Below are 14,279 nucleotides of genomic sequence, written 5' to 3' on the forward strand. Positions count from 1 at the left end.
TCCCTTTTTCTTACACCCCTCATGCAGGCCTCTGGGATCCAGCATTCTCTTTAAGATTAGCTTCCAACTCAATAGACAACTTTTTTTTTCTAAGTTGGTTATTTGTACTCGTTGTAAATAATATGCAAATTTTTGTGGGTTGAAATTAATTTGGATGAGTACAATATTGTCTAAGTGATGACGTCTCCATAATCATGTTGTGTATCAGATGCATTTGCCTTTGCGTCTGTAAGAGGTTTTTTCTGTTGTAGTATTGATTTTTTCTTTATTTTCAGAAATAACAGAAGAAGAAGCTGAAGATAAATTGCAAGATGCAATTCGGGAGAAATTTTCATCTTTTGCTGATGTATGTTAGCTTTCCTTCTCTTTTTAGTCCTTTTTTCCTCTATAGAATTGATTTCTGATGGAGTCACATTATTTGTTTTGTCTTTTACTATATAGTGTGCATTCCCAAAATTTGCGTGTCACAATTTATGAACTGTCACATTCTCGGGACATTTTACTTACTCTGTCCTTGGTTTCGTTGTGTCCATGTCTATGAAGCACGGACACGCATAACATGAAGCCGTGTCGTGTCGTGTCCGTATCGGACACACGTGTCGAACACACGTATTCTATGTATTTTTTAGGATTTGCCTCGTGTCGGCGTGTCGGATGGCCGTGTCGGATCCGTGTCCGTGCTACATAGGTCCATGTTAATCCAAGCAGATTTTGCTAATCAATCACCTAACTAGAACTTATAATATGACTCATGGGAGTTTGATGGTTCTAGATTTGACTCTTGCCACCAAAACCAAGGGCACGGTAACTTCAAATTCCCAAATCTCTCTATTATGCACCTTACATGAATTGGTGAGATAAGCTTATATTCAACCATCACGAAACCTCAAAAGAAAAAAATGAGTTCTGAGGGACCAAAAGCTATTAATTCTTATATAGTGGGTACCGCAAGAGCTAAATAGTTGATGATATCTCTTATGGCTTTAACATGCATGAAAACACCTCTTTTGTTCATGTCCATATCCTGCAGCTGTTACTGCAAGTCATGATTAGAAAATATGTGAGGCTATTAATCGACCATGAGGTTTATCACTTCAGCCAGAAACAATTGGACTATTGTAGTCCTCTAAGCCCAAAAATAGCTCCAGACTGGTTGTCCCTAAGGGTCCTAACTAACAGAAGCCATCCAGAAAAATAAGGAAGTCTCAAATTATGCTTATCAAACCGAAGAAAAGGAGAAAACATAAAACCCTAACCTGGATAAGAAGGAAGGAAGAAGAGAGTGTAGAGAATGTTGAGTAGCTTTCAGATGAAGTTAAATTGAAGGTCTAAAAGTTGAAACCCATAAAGCTTAAATAGATTCTTTTAGGATAATTGCTTCCACTGTCCCATGTCAAACCCCTAATTATTCTAATGGTAGAACTCATCATTGCTGTAACAGCTTTGGTATACATCACCCTACTTTTGCTAACTAGGAGATTACACCTGAGGGATCTTGCTAGTAAACTTGTACTGGTGATAAATTCTATTTGTAGAACATCATAGGGAGATTACATTATATCGTTTCGCTTTATGATTTATGTTTTATGTAGTGAACATTTTGGGCTCACTATGATGAATTTTGTTTTTCTCGTATTTTCTTTCTTGCATTATGACTAACTAAATAGCCTGAGACCATCTTAAGGAGACATCACAGTGTGCTTAATCTGCTTGCAATTATTTAGTTAAGTTGAATGGGAGAGTTTTTGTTTTACCCAGAGCTGCTTCTGTCACCCATCCACAAGAGAGTGGATGAAAAGAGGTGATGAAATCTCTTCTCTAGAAATAAGATAAAATCATCTGCATTTGCTAGCATCTGGAGAAGGCAAACTTTTTGGTCTCTGTACTCCCATAATAGCCTATTGTTTGGTAGAACTCTCTTAAAACAATATCTTTGTGTATTTAAAGAAAGAAAAGGTATACATCAAACTTTTTTTTACATAAATAGTTGGATAATCTTTACCTGCATATTCTCGAGCTAAGGGTGTTTCTAAATATTGTTGCAGGAGCATCAAGCCATTGATATACTATTAGCCGAGGTCGACATTTATGAACTGTTTGTATTCAAACATTGCAAGGGAAGAAAGGTCAAGCTTTCTCTATGTGAAGGTACGCTCTAGTATCTTGTGAGCTGGCAAGGGTTTTTGGCTTTGAAAGCTCACTTTGTTATGTTATTGATATTAATTGTAAATTGAGCTGATAAACTTTAAACCCTGAGAATACATTGTTATGCTAAAGCTAAATTTTCTTATTTATGAGGATCATAAGTGTATTGACATGCTGTCACATGCATGTGGTTGTTTTCTTTTATATATAGAAATCTGTCTTCTTATAACATGTAGTATTTATGGCTGAAATGTCATTCCCCTTTATAGTTGTATAGCAACACTGCACATAAAGTCATGATGTAATTCTTGGATTGGACCTTATAGAATTCAGATAACAGTGAAATATCAGTTAATTAAATATTAGTCTCAGGTGTTATTTGTTGCCTTTTTTGCTGATATATTGTCCATTGGATATTGTCAATTTAGAACTTGTGGAGAGGATGCATGATTTGAGAACTGAACTGGAGGGTTATAATAATGAAGACTCTGATGAAAGCCAGAAAAAGAAGGCGCTTGATGCATTAAAACGAGTTGAAAAATGGAATTTATTCAGCGACACTCAAGAGGTGATCTTGTTTTTTTGTTACTATTGATCATCGTGGGAACCGTTTCTCTGTATTACAGCATGACAAGTCAAGTGACCATTTGCAATATCAATGATGTTGCAAACAAAAAACTTATGGTTATGGGTAGTTTATTTTTTGCAGTCCTATCTCATGTCTCTCCAACTGAATTACTGATTCTCCTCCAGGAATCTCAGAGTTACACAGTTGCGCGGGATTCATTTCTTGCACACCTTGGGGCTACTTTTTGGGGTTCATTGAGACATGTAATTGCTCCCTCAGTGGCTGACGGGGCTTACCATTACTATGAAAAGATAACTTTTCAGTTATATTTTATTACAGAAGAGGTACTTATATATATATTTTCTATTTGTCCTGTTATTTAGTTTAGAAATTTCTTCTTATGTCTGCCATTTGTTTCAGAAAATCAGGAACATAAAAAAACTGCCTGTTAACCTGGGGGCCCTTAATGATGCCCTTTCCTCGCTGTCTACACCATCCCAAACCGTTATGTTTAGTACACACATGTAAGTATTGCGGTTCACACGCATAACATCGTAATGCTTCTTAAATGTCCATAAATGAGGTGGCTGGTAATTTCTTGTTGTCAGGTAAATTGTATTTCTAAGTGTTGTTTCTAAAGTATGGTAGTTATGGTCGTATTTAACTCTCCAGGATATCACTTTCGGAGGATCCCGCTCTGACAATGGCTTTCTCTGTGGCGCGACGAGCTGCTGCTGTCCCACTTCTGCTAGTTAATGGCACTTATAGATCAACTGTTCGTGCCTATCTAGACTCCGCCATTCTTCAAAGTCAGTTACAGAAGCTGAGCGAGCATGGTTCACTTAAAGGTACTTGTCTATGCACAACATATTTTTAGGAGGATTTGAGTCATCCAAGTCCTTGACCTGACTGGATTTTAGATTTTCATATCTGAGAGTGGAATGCAAGCTCACTTAGTGGGGTTAAAATGTTCAATCAGGTAGGGCCAAAATTGGCTTATAAGGAAGTAGTTCTTAGGTCATGTCCAAGACCACAATCTGTTATGGAATCAGTTGCTTAATAGGATATGATGTATGTACTTTGATCTTAGTAAGTTTCTTCTTAAAGATTTGATTATGCCGGAAGAAGCTCAAAATTGATCTGGTGCTAATAAAAATGAAAATCGTATCATATTTAATCAAGATTTTTTCATATAGTGGATACATGAATGCAGATTTTATTTAATTATGTTTCAGTCTGCGGAATTTTTTATTTTTTTTGTTGACTCATATAATGTATGTAGGATCTCATTCCAGTTCCAGGTCAACACTGGAAGTTCCAATATTCTGGTTTATTCACAAGGATCCTCTGTTTGTCGACAAACATTATCAAGCAAAGGCACTTTCTGACATGATCATCGTTGTTCAGTCTGACTCATCATCTTGGGAGAGCCACTTGCAGTGCAATGGGAGGTCACTTCTATGGGATTTAAGGTCAGCATATATGTGAACAGCACAAAATATTTATGTTACTGAGCATAGAACATGTATTATGTGATTCATTTCAGAGGATTTGTATTTAATCCAGCGTATGGAGTGTTCAATTCGTGTGTGTTTATATGGACATTTTATCTAACTTCATACCCTGTACAGATTATTATGTGAATGTACCCCTTAGAAAAAGGACCTACCTGTTACAAATTATTTGCCTGCTGAAATCAATATATTTCTTACTTAAGCTAATCTTAAAAACCATGTGCTATCTTCTGCGTCCTTTTGCAATTCATGCAACCGCTGAATTAAATTAGTTCTGTTTCAAAATCACTTTGTTATATATGACAAGTGATAGTTAATTTTAAATGGATATGGAAAACTGAAGCACATTTACTTTCAAAATCCGGTTTCTCGCAACTCCCTAAGATGTTATACTTCACATCAATGTTCCGATACACCTGAACTGCTGCAGGGGTAATTAAAAGCATACCACCTTACCCTAAAAAACTTTATCCACGCATGCACACAGCCACACATGCATGCACGTGCACACATGTATACAGATAAAAGGACTCTGAAAGTGATTCGAGTGTTAACCTTTCTCTTGTATGTACCTTTGTTGGGAACTGTGGCTTTGAAAACTGGTTGATTTTTTTGAAATCATCGTCGAGCAATATTTTTTTGATTTGTTCATTTATGTGTTCATTGTGAGATAATACTAATAAAGTAATCCACTGTTCTTATAGGAATCCCATAAAAGCTGCCATTGCTGTAACTGCTGAGCACTTGGCTGGTTTGCTTCCTCTTCACCTAGTTTACAGTCAAGCACATGAAACTGCTATCGAGGTACACATTCTGTTCATGTAAAATAGAAAGCATTGGATTTGTTCTTTCTTTCTCGGATTAGTTGCAATAATATAAAATGCAAGAACGTAACTTGTAAAACATTGCAGTCAGCTACCCCCTCCTCTCCCACCCCCGAACCCAAAAAAACATAAGAAAGAAAGAAATAAAGAAATAATAATTAAGACTTATGGTCCTGATTTTTATTTTGGTTGATGAATCAACAAACTAAAACAATGGATTTTTCATAAAGATGAAACTCGGAATTGTTTTATACTTGGAAGTTGAATCTTCATCAAAGTTCTTCAGTGATAGAGGGTTATATTTGGTTATAATCTGAGAAAAATGTAAGGCAGATGCTTAACTTTGATATATACTAGATATAATGCTTTACATAGTCCCTGGTTGACCTGGGTCAGTAGCCCATTAAGTCATAGGATGTAATCTGTCAGAAAGCACGCTCTTCTGTTCTTTTATTTCATTGATTAATTTTTAAAAGCTACTTGCGATGATTTCTTTTTCTTTTTTGCTTTTCTTTATTTTTCATTTTCCTTTCTTTAATGAGGAATGTGTTGCTTGTTCGTTTTCCTTCTAATGCGTGATTTTGTTCTTCTGTTCATCTTTGTGCATTAATCCCGTACAATTTTTCTTGATTTTGTTCTTCTGTTCATCTCTATGTATTAATCTCATACGAATTTCTGTTTCTAAGCCCGGTGTTTGTTAATTGCATAGGACTGGACATGGTCAGTAGGCTGCAATCCTTTGTCAGTCACTTCCCAAGGTTGGCATCTTTCACGCTTCCAGTTGGATGTAATTGCTCGAAGCTATATAATTACTGCTCTGGAGGAGTCTATACAAGCAGTTAATACAGCCATTCACCTACTAGTTATTGAGCGTACCAGTATCCTTGATTTTGTCTCATTTTAAGTTCTATAATCCAGCAAGCGAAAGTATTCCATTATTAGTCTAATGCCTTGTGTTTATTTCGTTTTGACTAAGCGATTCTTAATAGTACAAACGCCCACCTGATGCAGTTTTGTTACATGTTGTGTACATGTATATGAATATGTACATGTCCATAGACTATATTTATAAGGGTTTTTTGTTTTTAGGTCCATTTGTTTACCTAACTTTATCTTTAAACCCAAGTATTATTAGTTGTATCTTTAAACCCAACTTTCTTTTTGTATTTATTTTTAAACCCAATTTCCTTATATAGGGGGACCCACATATGAGAGTATTATATTTTGGAATTGGGTTTAAAGATAAATACAAAAAAAAAGTTGGGTTTAAAGATACACCTAATAATTCTTGGGTTTAAAGATAAAGCTAGATAAACAAATGGACCTAAAAACAAAAAGCCCTATTTATAAATGCATATGAAAAATGGGTGTGAGGTGGAAGCTCATTTTGCTAAATGAGCTGCCAAGAGAGAGACTAGTGGTGAGGCCCACCCAGCTAGTCAAATCGGAACAGATGGACGCCACCGCTTCTATATTGCACATTTTCCTGTATGAGGTGGCAAGTCATATCCAATATCTACACACCCACCCATCACACATATATTGTGTGTATTTATGGAGGGATATAAACAGTTAAAGAAATCAAACTAATATTGGGAAGTAAGAGGAAGAGATTAGACTTGTTCTTGAACATTTCATCATGATTGTTTCCTAATATTTAATTCTGCATATGCCTAAGAATGAAGATAACAAGAAACTTGTTCATTCTTAACCAAAAATAGCTTCACAAGGATTTAAGCTGTTCAAATCTCAGGAGCGAGGAATAGTGGAAAAATACAACTCAATTGTTGGTTTGTGGAGAAGAGTAAGTCCATATCTGATGCTGTGCTCTTTACACTTGACCCTTTTTTGTCTACTGTATTTTATGGTTTTTTGGTTTGTTGCAGATTGCAACTATATCTAGTGGGCTGCGTTATGGTGATGCCATGAGGCTTCTGTCTACGCTTGAAGATACTTCCAAAGGGTAGGTTTAACATCATGTTTATGCAATAAGAAAGTAGTAATTAGTTCTTAAGTGTTCTTGGTTAGCTGAAGTGTGTCAATAGCTTGATTCCTGCTAGACTCAGGGCTAGTAACAGGTACACCAGCTTCTTTAATGTCCCTATAGTTTTCCTCAAACTTCAGCGTAGCTTAGGTCGGAGGATCGGTGGATTCTTATTAGTGGTCAGGTATGCTAAAGGCACCTGTACTAGGCTCAATAATCCTAGAGTTCCATATAAGTCTAGCTTGAGGTGCTACATCGGCTAGTGAAAGTCTGTCCTAGGTGATGGTTCTTAGCTAGTTTCTCTTTAAGTGGGATCAATACTTTCCTCCTTGGTTCATAGGCATAGAAGGAGCAATATAGCTTACATGATCAGGCCGAGGAATGATGACACACACAGTTCGACAGATGAATTTCGCTTGCAACTCATAATCATCTATTGTCCACCGTACTGCTATGCTTGCAATTTTAAGCTTATGTGAGAAGACATTGCAGGTATAACTAATTCAATTTCAATGTGAAAGGAGGCAGTTATTCTTGCGTTCATTTAGTCATTGGCGTGTTTGTTATGTGAGTGCTCTGCTGTTGGCCACTTGGCCTGTTGATTTTACTCCTTTTTTGAGCATATGTATATAAGATGTTTAGATTGTAAGCTATAGGGGTTTTTCTAGAAACCAACTTCAAAATAGGGCGTACAAAAACCACCTTTAAAGTTCAATTAATACAAAAACCACATTTAAAGGGATTCAGCCATCTTGACCTTTAAATGTTGAATATTCTTCTAGCTAAGAAGAAAGAGAAGGTTGAGCTTATTGAGGTGCGCGAGAAGATTGGGTTAATGGAAGATGAAAACAAAATGTTGGAATGTGAGAACAAAACGCGTAAGGATCTCAATCAAAAGTTCATCAGAAAACAGATCAAGGTGGTTGATGGCTGCCAGAACCCCCTTTAAATGCTGTTTCTGCATTAATTGAACTTTTAGAGGTGGTTTTCATATGGTCATCCTATAAAGGAGGTTGCTGTGAAAAAACCTGGAGTTACATAGTAAAATGATTTCCGTGCTTCTTGCTTAGATTAAGTCTATTTTTGGACACATGAATTGTTTGGCCAGTTGTTGCAAGATTACCAGGGAGTAGATCCAAGCACATATGTGAATCATATGTTTAGGGGCATGCATTATTCATGTATGCTTTAGCACCAACTCCCAAATCCAAAACGTCTGTGTGCGCGCACACACACTCCAAAAGGAAAAAAAAGAAAGGAAACGCGCGCGCACACACTCCAAACGAAAAAAAGGAAAGGAAACTCGCGCGCACACATACACCAGTTTTTGAGTTTGTACTTTCTTGTTTAGAGGCATGCAACATAATTGAACCTAATTTGGTTGGAAAATAAGATTGATATGACGAACACTTGAATACAATAGCTATATTACAGTAAGCTGTACATAATTGTTATACTGTTTTTTTTCCTTCTTATTTTTGCAGGTTTGTAGATCATGTAAATTCCACCATTGCTGCATTGCATCCAATCCATTGCACTCGCCAGAGGAAAGTCGATGTAGAGGTAGACCTCACAACAGTGCCTGCATTTTTGGTGGTTTTTGGCATTCTTTGGTTCGTGCTAAGACCTCGAAGAGTTAAGCCCAAGATCAATTAGAGCACATATCTGCTGATCAAAATGTGTAAAATGTAGAATGAGCTTCAGCAAAAACCTTGCTGAAAGTAAAAGGCAAATAGAAAAAAGGCCCCCAATATGTCTTTGAATTCACATACGCAACACTCTTCTTGAGGAATGAAGACCGAAATGTCCTGATTCACTAAAATTGTAGAACATGTTGCTGAACGTTGCTGCTGGGATCCTGGTCTTTTGTTGTAGAACTAGGATAAATATCATTCCTTGTATGTGATCAGTGTATACACTTGTATGGGATATCAGGGAAATCTAAAGACATTATACTGATCCAAAGATATTAATATGTTTTCCTTCTCTTCATCATAGAAACTAATAAAGGTGAACGGAGTTGATTTTTTGGAATTGATTTTCCTGTGTTGCCTTTTCGTCTTTCATCATCATATATTTCTACTATGTTTGTTGTAGAAGGTTATATCTCTTGTCATGTTCAATGTCTGGTGCCCGTGTGCGGACGGTAGGGCCCATGCTTTGAGAATGTATTCTATGAATTTGGTTTATGATATTAAATGTGCAATAAAGGAAATATTGATCGTTTGATCAGTGTATATAATATGAAGTTTAATAGCTTAAGGATTGATTCTTACTTGGCGCATGAAGTTCAATGATTAAGGGGCTGACACCTAGTACGCATTTAATGCTACAGACGGATTTATTGAGTACTTTATCTTAATCATTTCCAGACAGATTTATTGAGTACTTTATCCTAACCTTGGGAAATGGTTTATTCAGCATGTATTCTCGTTACTCAGATGCTTTGGTCAATAAAGGAAATATTGATCGTTTGATCAGTGTATAATAACATGAAGTTTAATAATTTAAGGATTGATTCTTACTTGGTGCATGAAGTTCAATGATTAAGGGGCTGACACCTAGTACGCATTTAATGCTACAGATGGATTTATTGAGTACTTTATCCAGAGCCGGCCCTAAGCTAGGGCCACCAGGGCTATAGCCCGGGGCCCACAGCTGAGGGGGGCACCAGGTGGGTGAGCAAATTACAGGTGAACTAACATCTATTTGTATTTCATTGGCCCCACAAATGTACCCATGATAGTGATTACAACTCATAGCAAGCTGCCTCTTCTTCACCCCTAGGCCCTAGGTCGGCTTTGCACTTTTGCAGCAGGAGAGCTTTCAACTCATAGGCTCATAGCAAGCAGCGGTCCTTAATGTCCTCCGGTCAAGCAGCGGTCCTTAATGCCCTCCGGTCCTCCCTCACACTCTTCAACTGGCTCACATCCGATGCTGCACACGTGGCGTACATCGCGCCGTTCAATGACCTCGAACTCCGCCCTCGTAGTCTCCTACCTCCAATCTCTGCGGCTCTCAGGCTCTGCCAAAACAACGAAAAGTTCACCAGTTCACCTCTTCGGCTCTTCAACCTCAAACTCCGGAGAGAGTAATTTTCCCATCAACCCACTGCCTCTTCTTCACCAGTTCACCTCATCAACCCACCGCCTCTTCTTCACCAGTTCACCAGTTCACCATTTGGGTATTTCTCAAAATTCTCTGAAATTCTTTATTTTTAGATTAATAGATTGAATTGGGGAAACTGCTTGAAGTTTTTGGAATCTCTCTGAAATTCTTTATTTTTTAGATTAATAGATTGAATTGGGGAAACAGCTGAGCTTAGGGAAACTGCTATGAGATTAAACCAGTTGGGGGTTTTGGCGTTTTGCTTATGTTATTCAATAATTTCAATTGTGTATGAGCTCTGAAATGTTGAACTTTCTTTGATAACTCATTAACTCTTGATTTTGTGGTTCAGTATTTAATCTAAACTTTTGTATCAGGAATCAGGATCATCAGGATGCTCTTGATTAAGCCCCAACTCTGACCTCGTGGGGTTCGACTGGACTGATATGCTCAAAATCCAGGTTTTATTGTTCTTTGTTCTTTGTTCTTTGTTCTTTGTTCTTTGTTAAGTGTTTATTATAAAAATTGAAAAATGTTTCCTAAGAAACAACTTTCCGGAAATCTTAAGAGACAAAAAAAGAAAAAAAATGATGAAATTGCTCAAAGTTTAAGAGGATCTTTGAATAAATATTTTGTTAAACAAACCAATGCTTCACTTGAAAATTTAGATGAAGATGATTTACCAAATGAATATGAACACTCAAGTCAATTGGAAGAATTAGTAGAAAATGAGAATGATGCGAATGAAGAAATTGGTGATCTAGATGAAAATGAAAATAGTGATGAACCTTTCCTTGATGAAAATGAAAATATTGATGAACCTTGCCATGAAAATGAATGTCCCGAAACAAGATTTGATTTGAACATTTATGATCCACGAGTTTGGGATAATCTTGATGCAAAAATGAGAGATTTACTTGTAGAAAAAGGTCCCCTAAGAGAAACTAATCTCAAATTCCCCATGGACGAACACAATAGACATTTTTCTTCAAATTATTATATTCGTACGTTACCAAATGGGGAAACTAAGGATCGAAAATGGCTAGTGTACTCAAAGGAGTTGGATAAAGTGTTTTGTTTCTGTTGTAAGTTGTTTAAAACAATGAATTCTAGAAGTCAGTTAACTAGTGAAGGAATTAGAGATTGAAACCATCTTGGTGAGAAGCTTAAACAACATGAAAGCAGTATTTGACACCTCACTAACTTGAGGTCTTGTGTTGAATTGCAAATCAGATTGAAAACAAATCAAACAATTGATACAGAATTACAAGAGCTAATCAAGAAAGATACACTACACTGGAAAAATGTTATTGTCAGAATCATTGCTGTTGTGAAATGTCTTGCTACACATAATTTGGCTTTTCGTGGAACAAATGAAAAAATTTATGAAGATGGTAATGGTAACTTTTTAGGCCTGCTTGAAATGATTGCAGAGTTTGATCCAGTAATGCAACACCATTTTCGACTCATTCAAGATAAGAAGATTCATTATCATTATCTTAGCCATAAAATTCAAAATGAGTTGATAGCTATTTTAGCATCAAATGTTAAACATGCAATCATTGAAAAAATAAAAACAGCTAAATATTTTTCTGTCATTCTTGATTGTACTCCTGATGCAAGTCACAAAGAACAAATGACTTTAATATTGAGGTGAGTAGATGTTTCAAGTACTCCAATAAATATAGAAGAGTACTTTTTAGAGTTTCTGAATGTTGAAGATACATCTGGATTAGGACTTTTTAATGAATTGCAAAATGTAATTGAGTCCCTTACACTTAATATTGATGATGTGAGGGGACAAGGTTATGATAATGGCTCTAATATGAAAGGAAAAAATCTAGGTGTACAAAAAAGATTACTTGATATAAATCCTAGAGCATTTTACATGCCATGTGGTTCTCATTGTCTCAACTTAATAGTTTGTAATATGGCCAACTCATGTGTTAAAGCAAAATCTTTTTTTGGAGCATGTCAATGCATATATACGGTATTCTCTAATTCAACAAAGCGATGGAATGTGTTACTTGATTACATAGATGGTTTGACTTTAAAATCATTGTTAACTACACGTTAGGAAAGTCACATTGAAAGTGTCAAAGCAATAAAATCTCAAGCTTCCCAAATTAGAGAAGCTTTATTTAAATTAACAGAAATTAGTGAAGATGCCAAATTGAGTAGGGATGCTCAAAGTTTAGCATCAGGAGAGCTTTCAAGTTTTGAATTTATATTAAGTTTGGTTATTTGGCATGACATTTTGCATAAGATTAACTTAGTTAGTAAAAAGTTACAATCTGAAGACATGCGTCTTGATGCTGCTGTAAGACAATTAGAAGGACTTGTGTTATTTTTTGAAAACTATAGAATAAATGGGTTTGTTTCTGCCATGATTGATGCTAAACAAATTTCCCTTGATATGGGAATTGAACCCATATTTCCAAAAAAACGTCAAGTTTGTAGAAAAAGGCATTTTGATGAGGTTTCCAATAGTGATAGGGAACAACAATCAGCTGAAGAATCATTTAGAACTGATTATTTTCTTGTTATAGTGGATATTGCTCTTGGTGAATTGAAGAGTAGGTTTGAACAATTGCATTGTTTTGAATCTATTTTTGGGTTCTTATTTGATGCTGCAAAATTGACTTCGCTTGATGATAATGAATTAAAAAGTTTTTGTGTGAATCTTGAAAATGCTTTAAAACATGGTGATGTTTCCGATGTTGATGCAAGAGACTTATTTTCAGAATTACAGGTGTTGCAAGTGATGTTACCAAAAGAAGCATATGAAACAGATAAACCATGGACATCCATTAAAATTCTTGAGTTTGTAAAGAGTGTGGATATGTTTCCTAATGTAATGGTTGCTTATAGGATATTATTGACTATACCTGTGACTGTGGCATCTGCTGAAAGAAGTTTTTCTAAATTAAAATTATTGAAATCTTACTTGCGGACCACCATGACTCAAGATAGGCTAAATGGATTAGCGATATTATGCATTGAAAAGGATATGTTAGAGAACATTAAATATGATAGTATAATTGATGATTTTGCATCTAAAAGTGCAACAAGAAGACATTTTAAATGATGTTTTGTAGTTGAGATTTCATTGCTATTTTTATTTTGTAGGTACATGTGATGATTCTTTGCTTCGATTAATTGTGGAGGATGAAAAGAAGATTGATCAAATCAAGAAATGCTTATGGAGATTTGGGAGGAAGCATGTAGACTCGAGTATGTAGTTTTTGTTTTTTAATGCAATGTTTACAATCCGGGGTACTCTTTTTCCTTCGTTTGGGGTTTTGTCCCATTGGGTTTTCCCCAACCAAGGTTTTAATGAGGCCCCAAAGTGTTTTTCCTTGTCTTTTGAAAGATCTTATAATTTTAATAAAATTAATTAATTGATAATTTATTTATTTGTTTGTTTAATTTGTATAAATGGGCACACTTGAGAAAATTTGCCCTGGGCCTTAGAAAACCCAGGACCGGCTCTGACTTTATCCTAACCATTTCTAGACGGGTTTATTGAGTACTTTATCCTAACCTTGGGAAATGGTTTATTCAGCATGTATTCTTGTTACTCAGATGCTTTGGTCAATAAAGAAAATATTGATCGTTTGATCAGTGTATAATAACATGAAGTTTAATAATTAAAGGATTGATTCTTACTTGGCGCATGAAGTTCAATGATTAAGGGGCTGACACCTAGTACGTATTTAATGCTACAGATGGATTTATTGAGTACTTTATCCTAACCATTTCCAGACGGATTTATTTAGTACTTTATCTTAACATTGGGAAATGGTTTATTCATCATGTATTCTCGTTACTCAGATGCTTTGGTTAATTAGTTCATTTAAAAAACAATTCTGTCTCGTTGGTAATATGGTTAAAAAGTCAATTATGTAATTGTTAAAGCTAATACAGGATTAGAGTGGAGTAAATTTTGAGAAAACAGAAAATTGTAAAGCAAATAAGTTATTGTGGTGTCTTGAAGGGGAAAAATCACAGAAATTGGAGAGTATATAATGAGCAAAATGAAGAATAAGAACATTTGCCAACTCCTGTGTAGTCAATCTAAATAATCAGGGGAGGATCTACATTCAGTCCAGGGGGGGCCACGGCCCCCCCCCCCC

The 14,279-nt window shown here is 35.9% G+C and overlaps 2 protein-coding genes and 1 long non-coding RNA gene across 3 annotated transcripts in view; all 3 read left to right on the plus strand.

Annotated features, from left to right (window-relative positions):
* LOC109823175 overlaps nucleotides 1–9,073 on the plus strand; it is a 20,058-nt gene extending 10,985 nt beyond the window's left edge. Inside the window, 13 exon segments of the mRNA XM_020389487.1 lie at nucleotides 276–346; nucleotides 1,291–1,293; nucleotides 2,046–2,148; nucleotides 2,574–2,713; nucleotides 2,899–3,057; nucleotides 3,134–3,237; nucleotides 3,386–3,561; nucleotides 3,996–4,185; nucleotides 4,932–5,031; nucleotides 5,761–5,929; nucleotides 6,773–6,855; nucleotides 6,938–7,014; nucleotides 8,520–9,073. Coding sequence (XP_020245076.1) covers nucleotides 276–346; nucleotides 1,291–1,293; nucleotides 2,046–2,148; nucleotides 2,574–2,713; nucleotides 2,899–3,057; nucleotides 3,134–3,237; nucleotides 3,386–3,561; nucleotides 3,996–4,185; nucleotides 4,932–5,031; nucleotides 5,761–5,929; nucleotides 6,773–6,855; nucleotides 6,938–7,014; nucleotides 8,520–8,691 — 1,547 coding nt within the window. The 3' untranslated portion in view covers nucleotides 8,692–9,073.
* Nucleotides 9,814–11,078, plus strand: LOC109844629. The gene is made up of 2 exons (XR_002248085.1): nucleotides 9,814–10,219; nucleotides 10,521–11,078. It is a non-coding gene; the product is annotated as an uncharacterized LOC109844629 (long non-coding RNA).
* The window catches only part of LOC109823243 (protein arginine N-methyltransferase 5), a 19,408-nt gene continuing 18,425 nt past the window's right edge, over nucleotides 13,297–14,279 (plus strand). The window contains exon 1 of the mRNA XM_020389596.1: nucleotides 13,297–13,377. The gene's annotated coding sequence lies outside the window, so the exon portion shown is untranslated. The remainder of the gene's footprint in view (nucleotides 13,378–14,279) is intronic.

The sequence above is a fragment of the Asparagus officinalis genome, chromosome 1 (assembly GCF_001876935.1).
Source record: "Asparagus officinalis chromosome 1, Aspof.V1, whole genome shotgun sequence".
NCBI lineage: Eukaryota > Viridiplantae > Streptophyta > Magnoliopsida > Asparagales > Asparagaceae > Asparagus > Asparagus officinalis.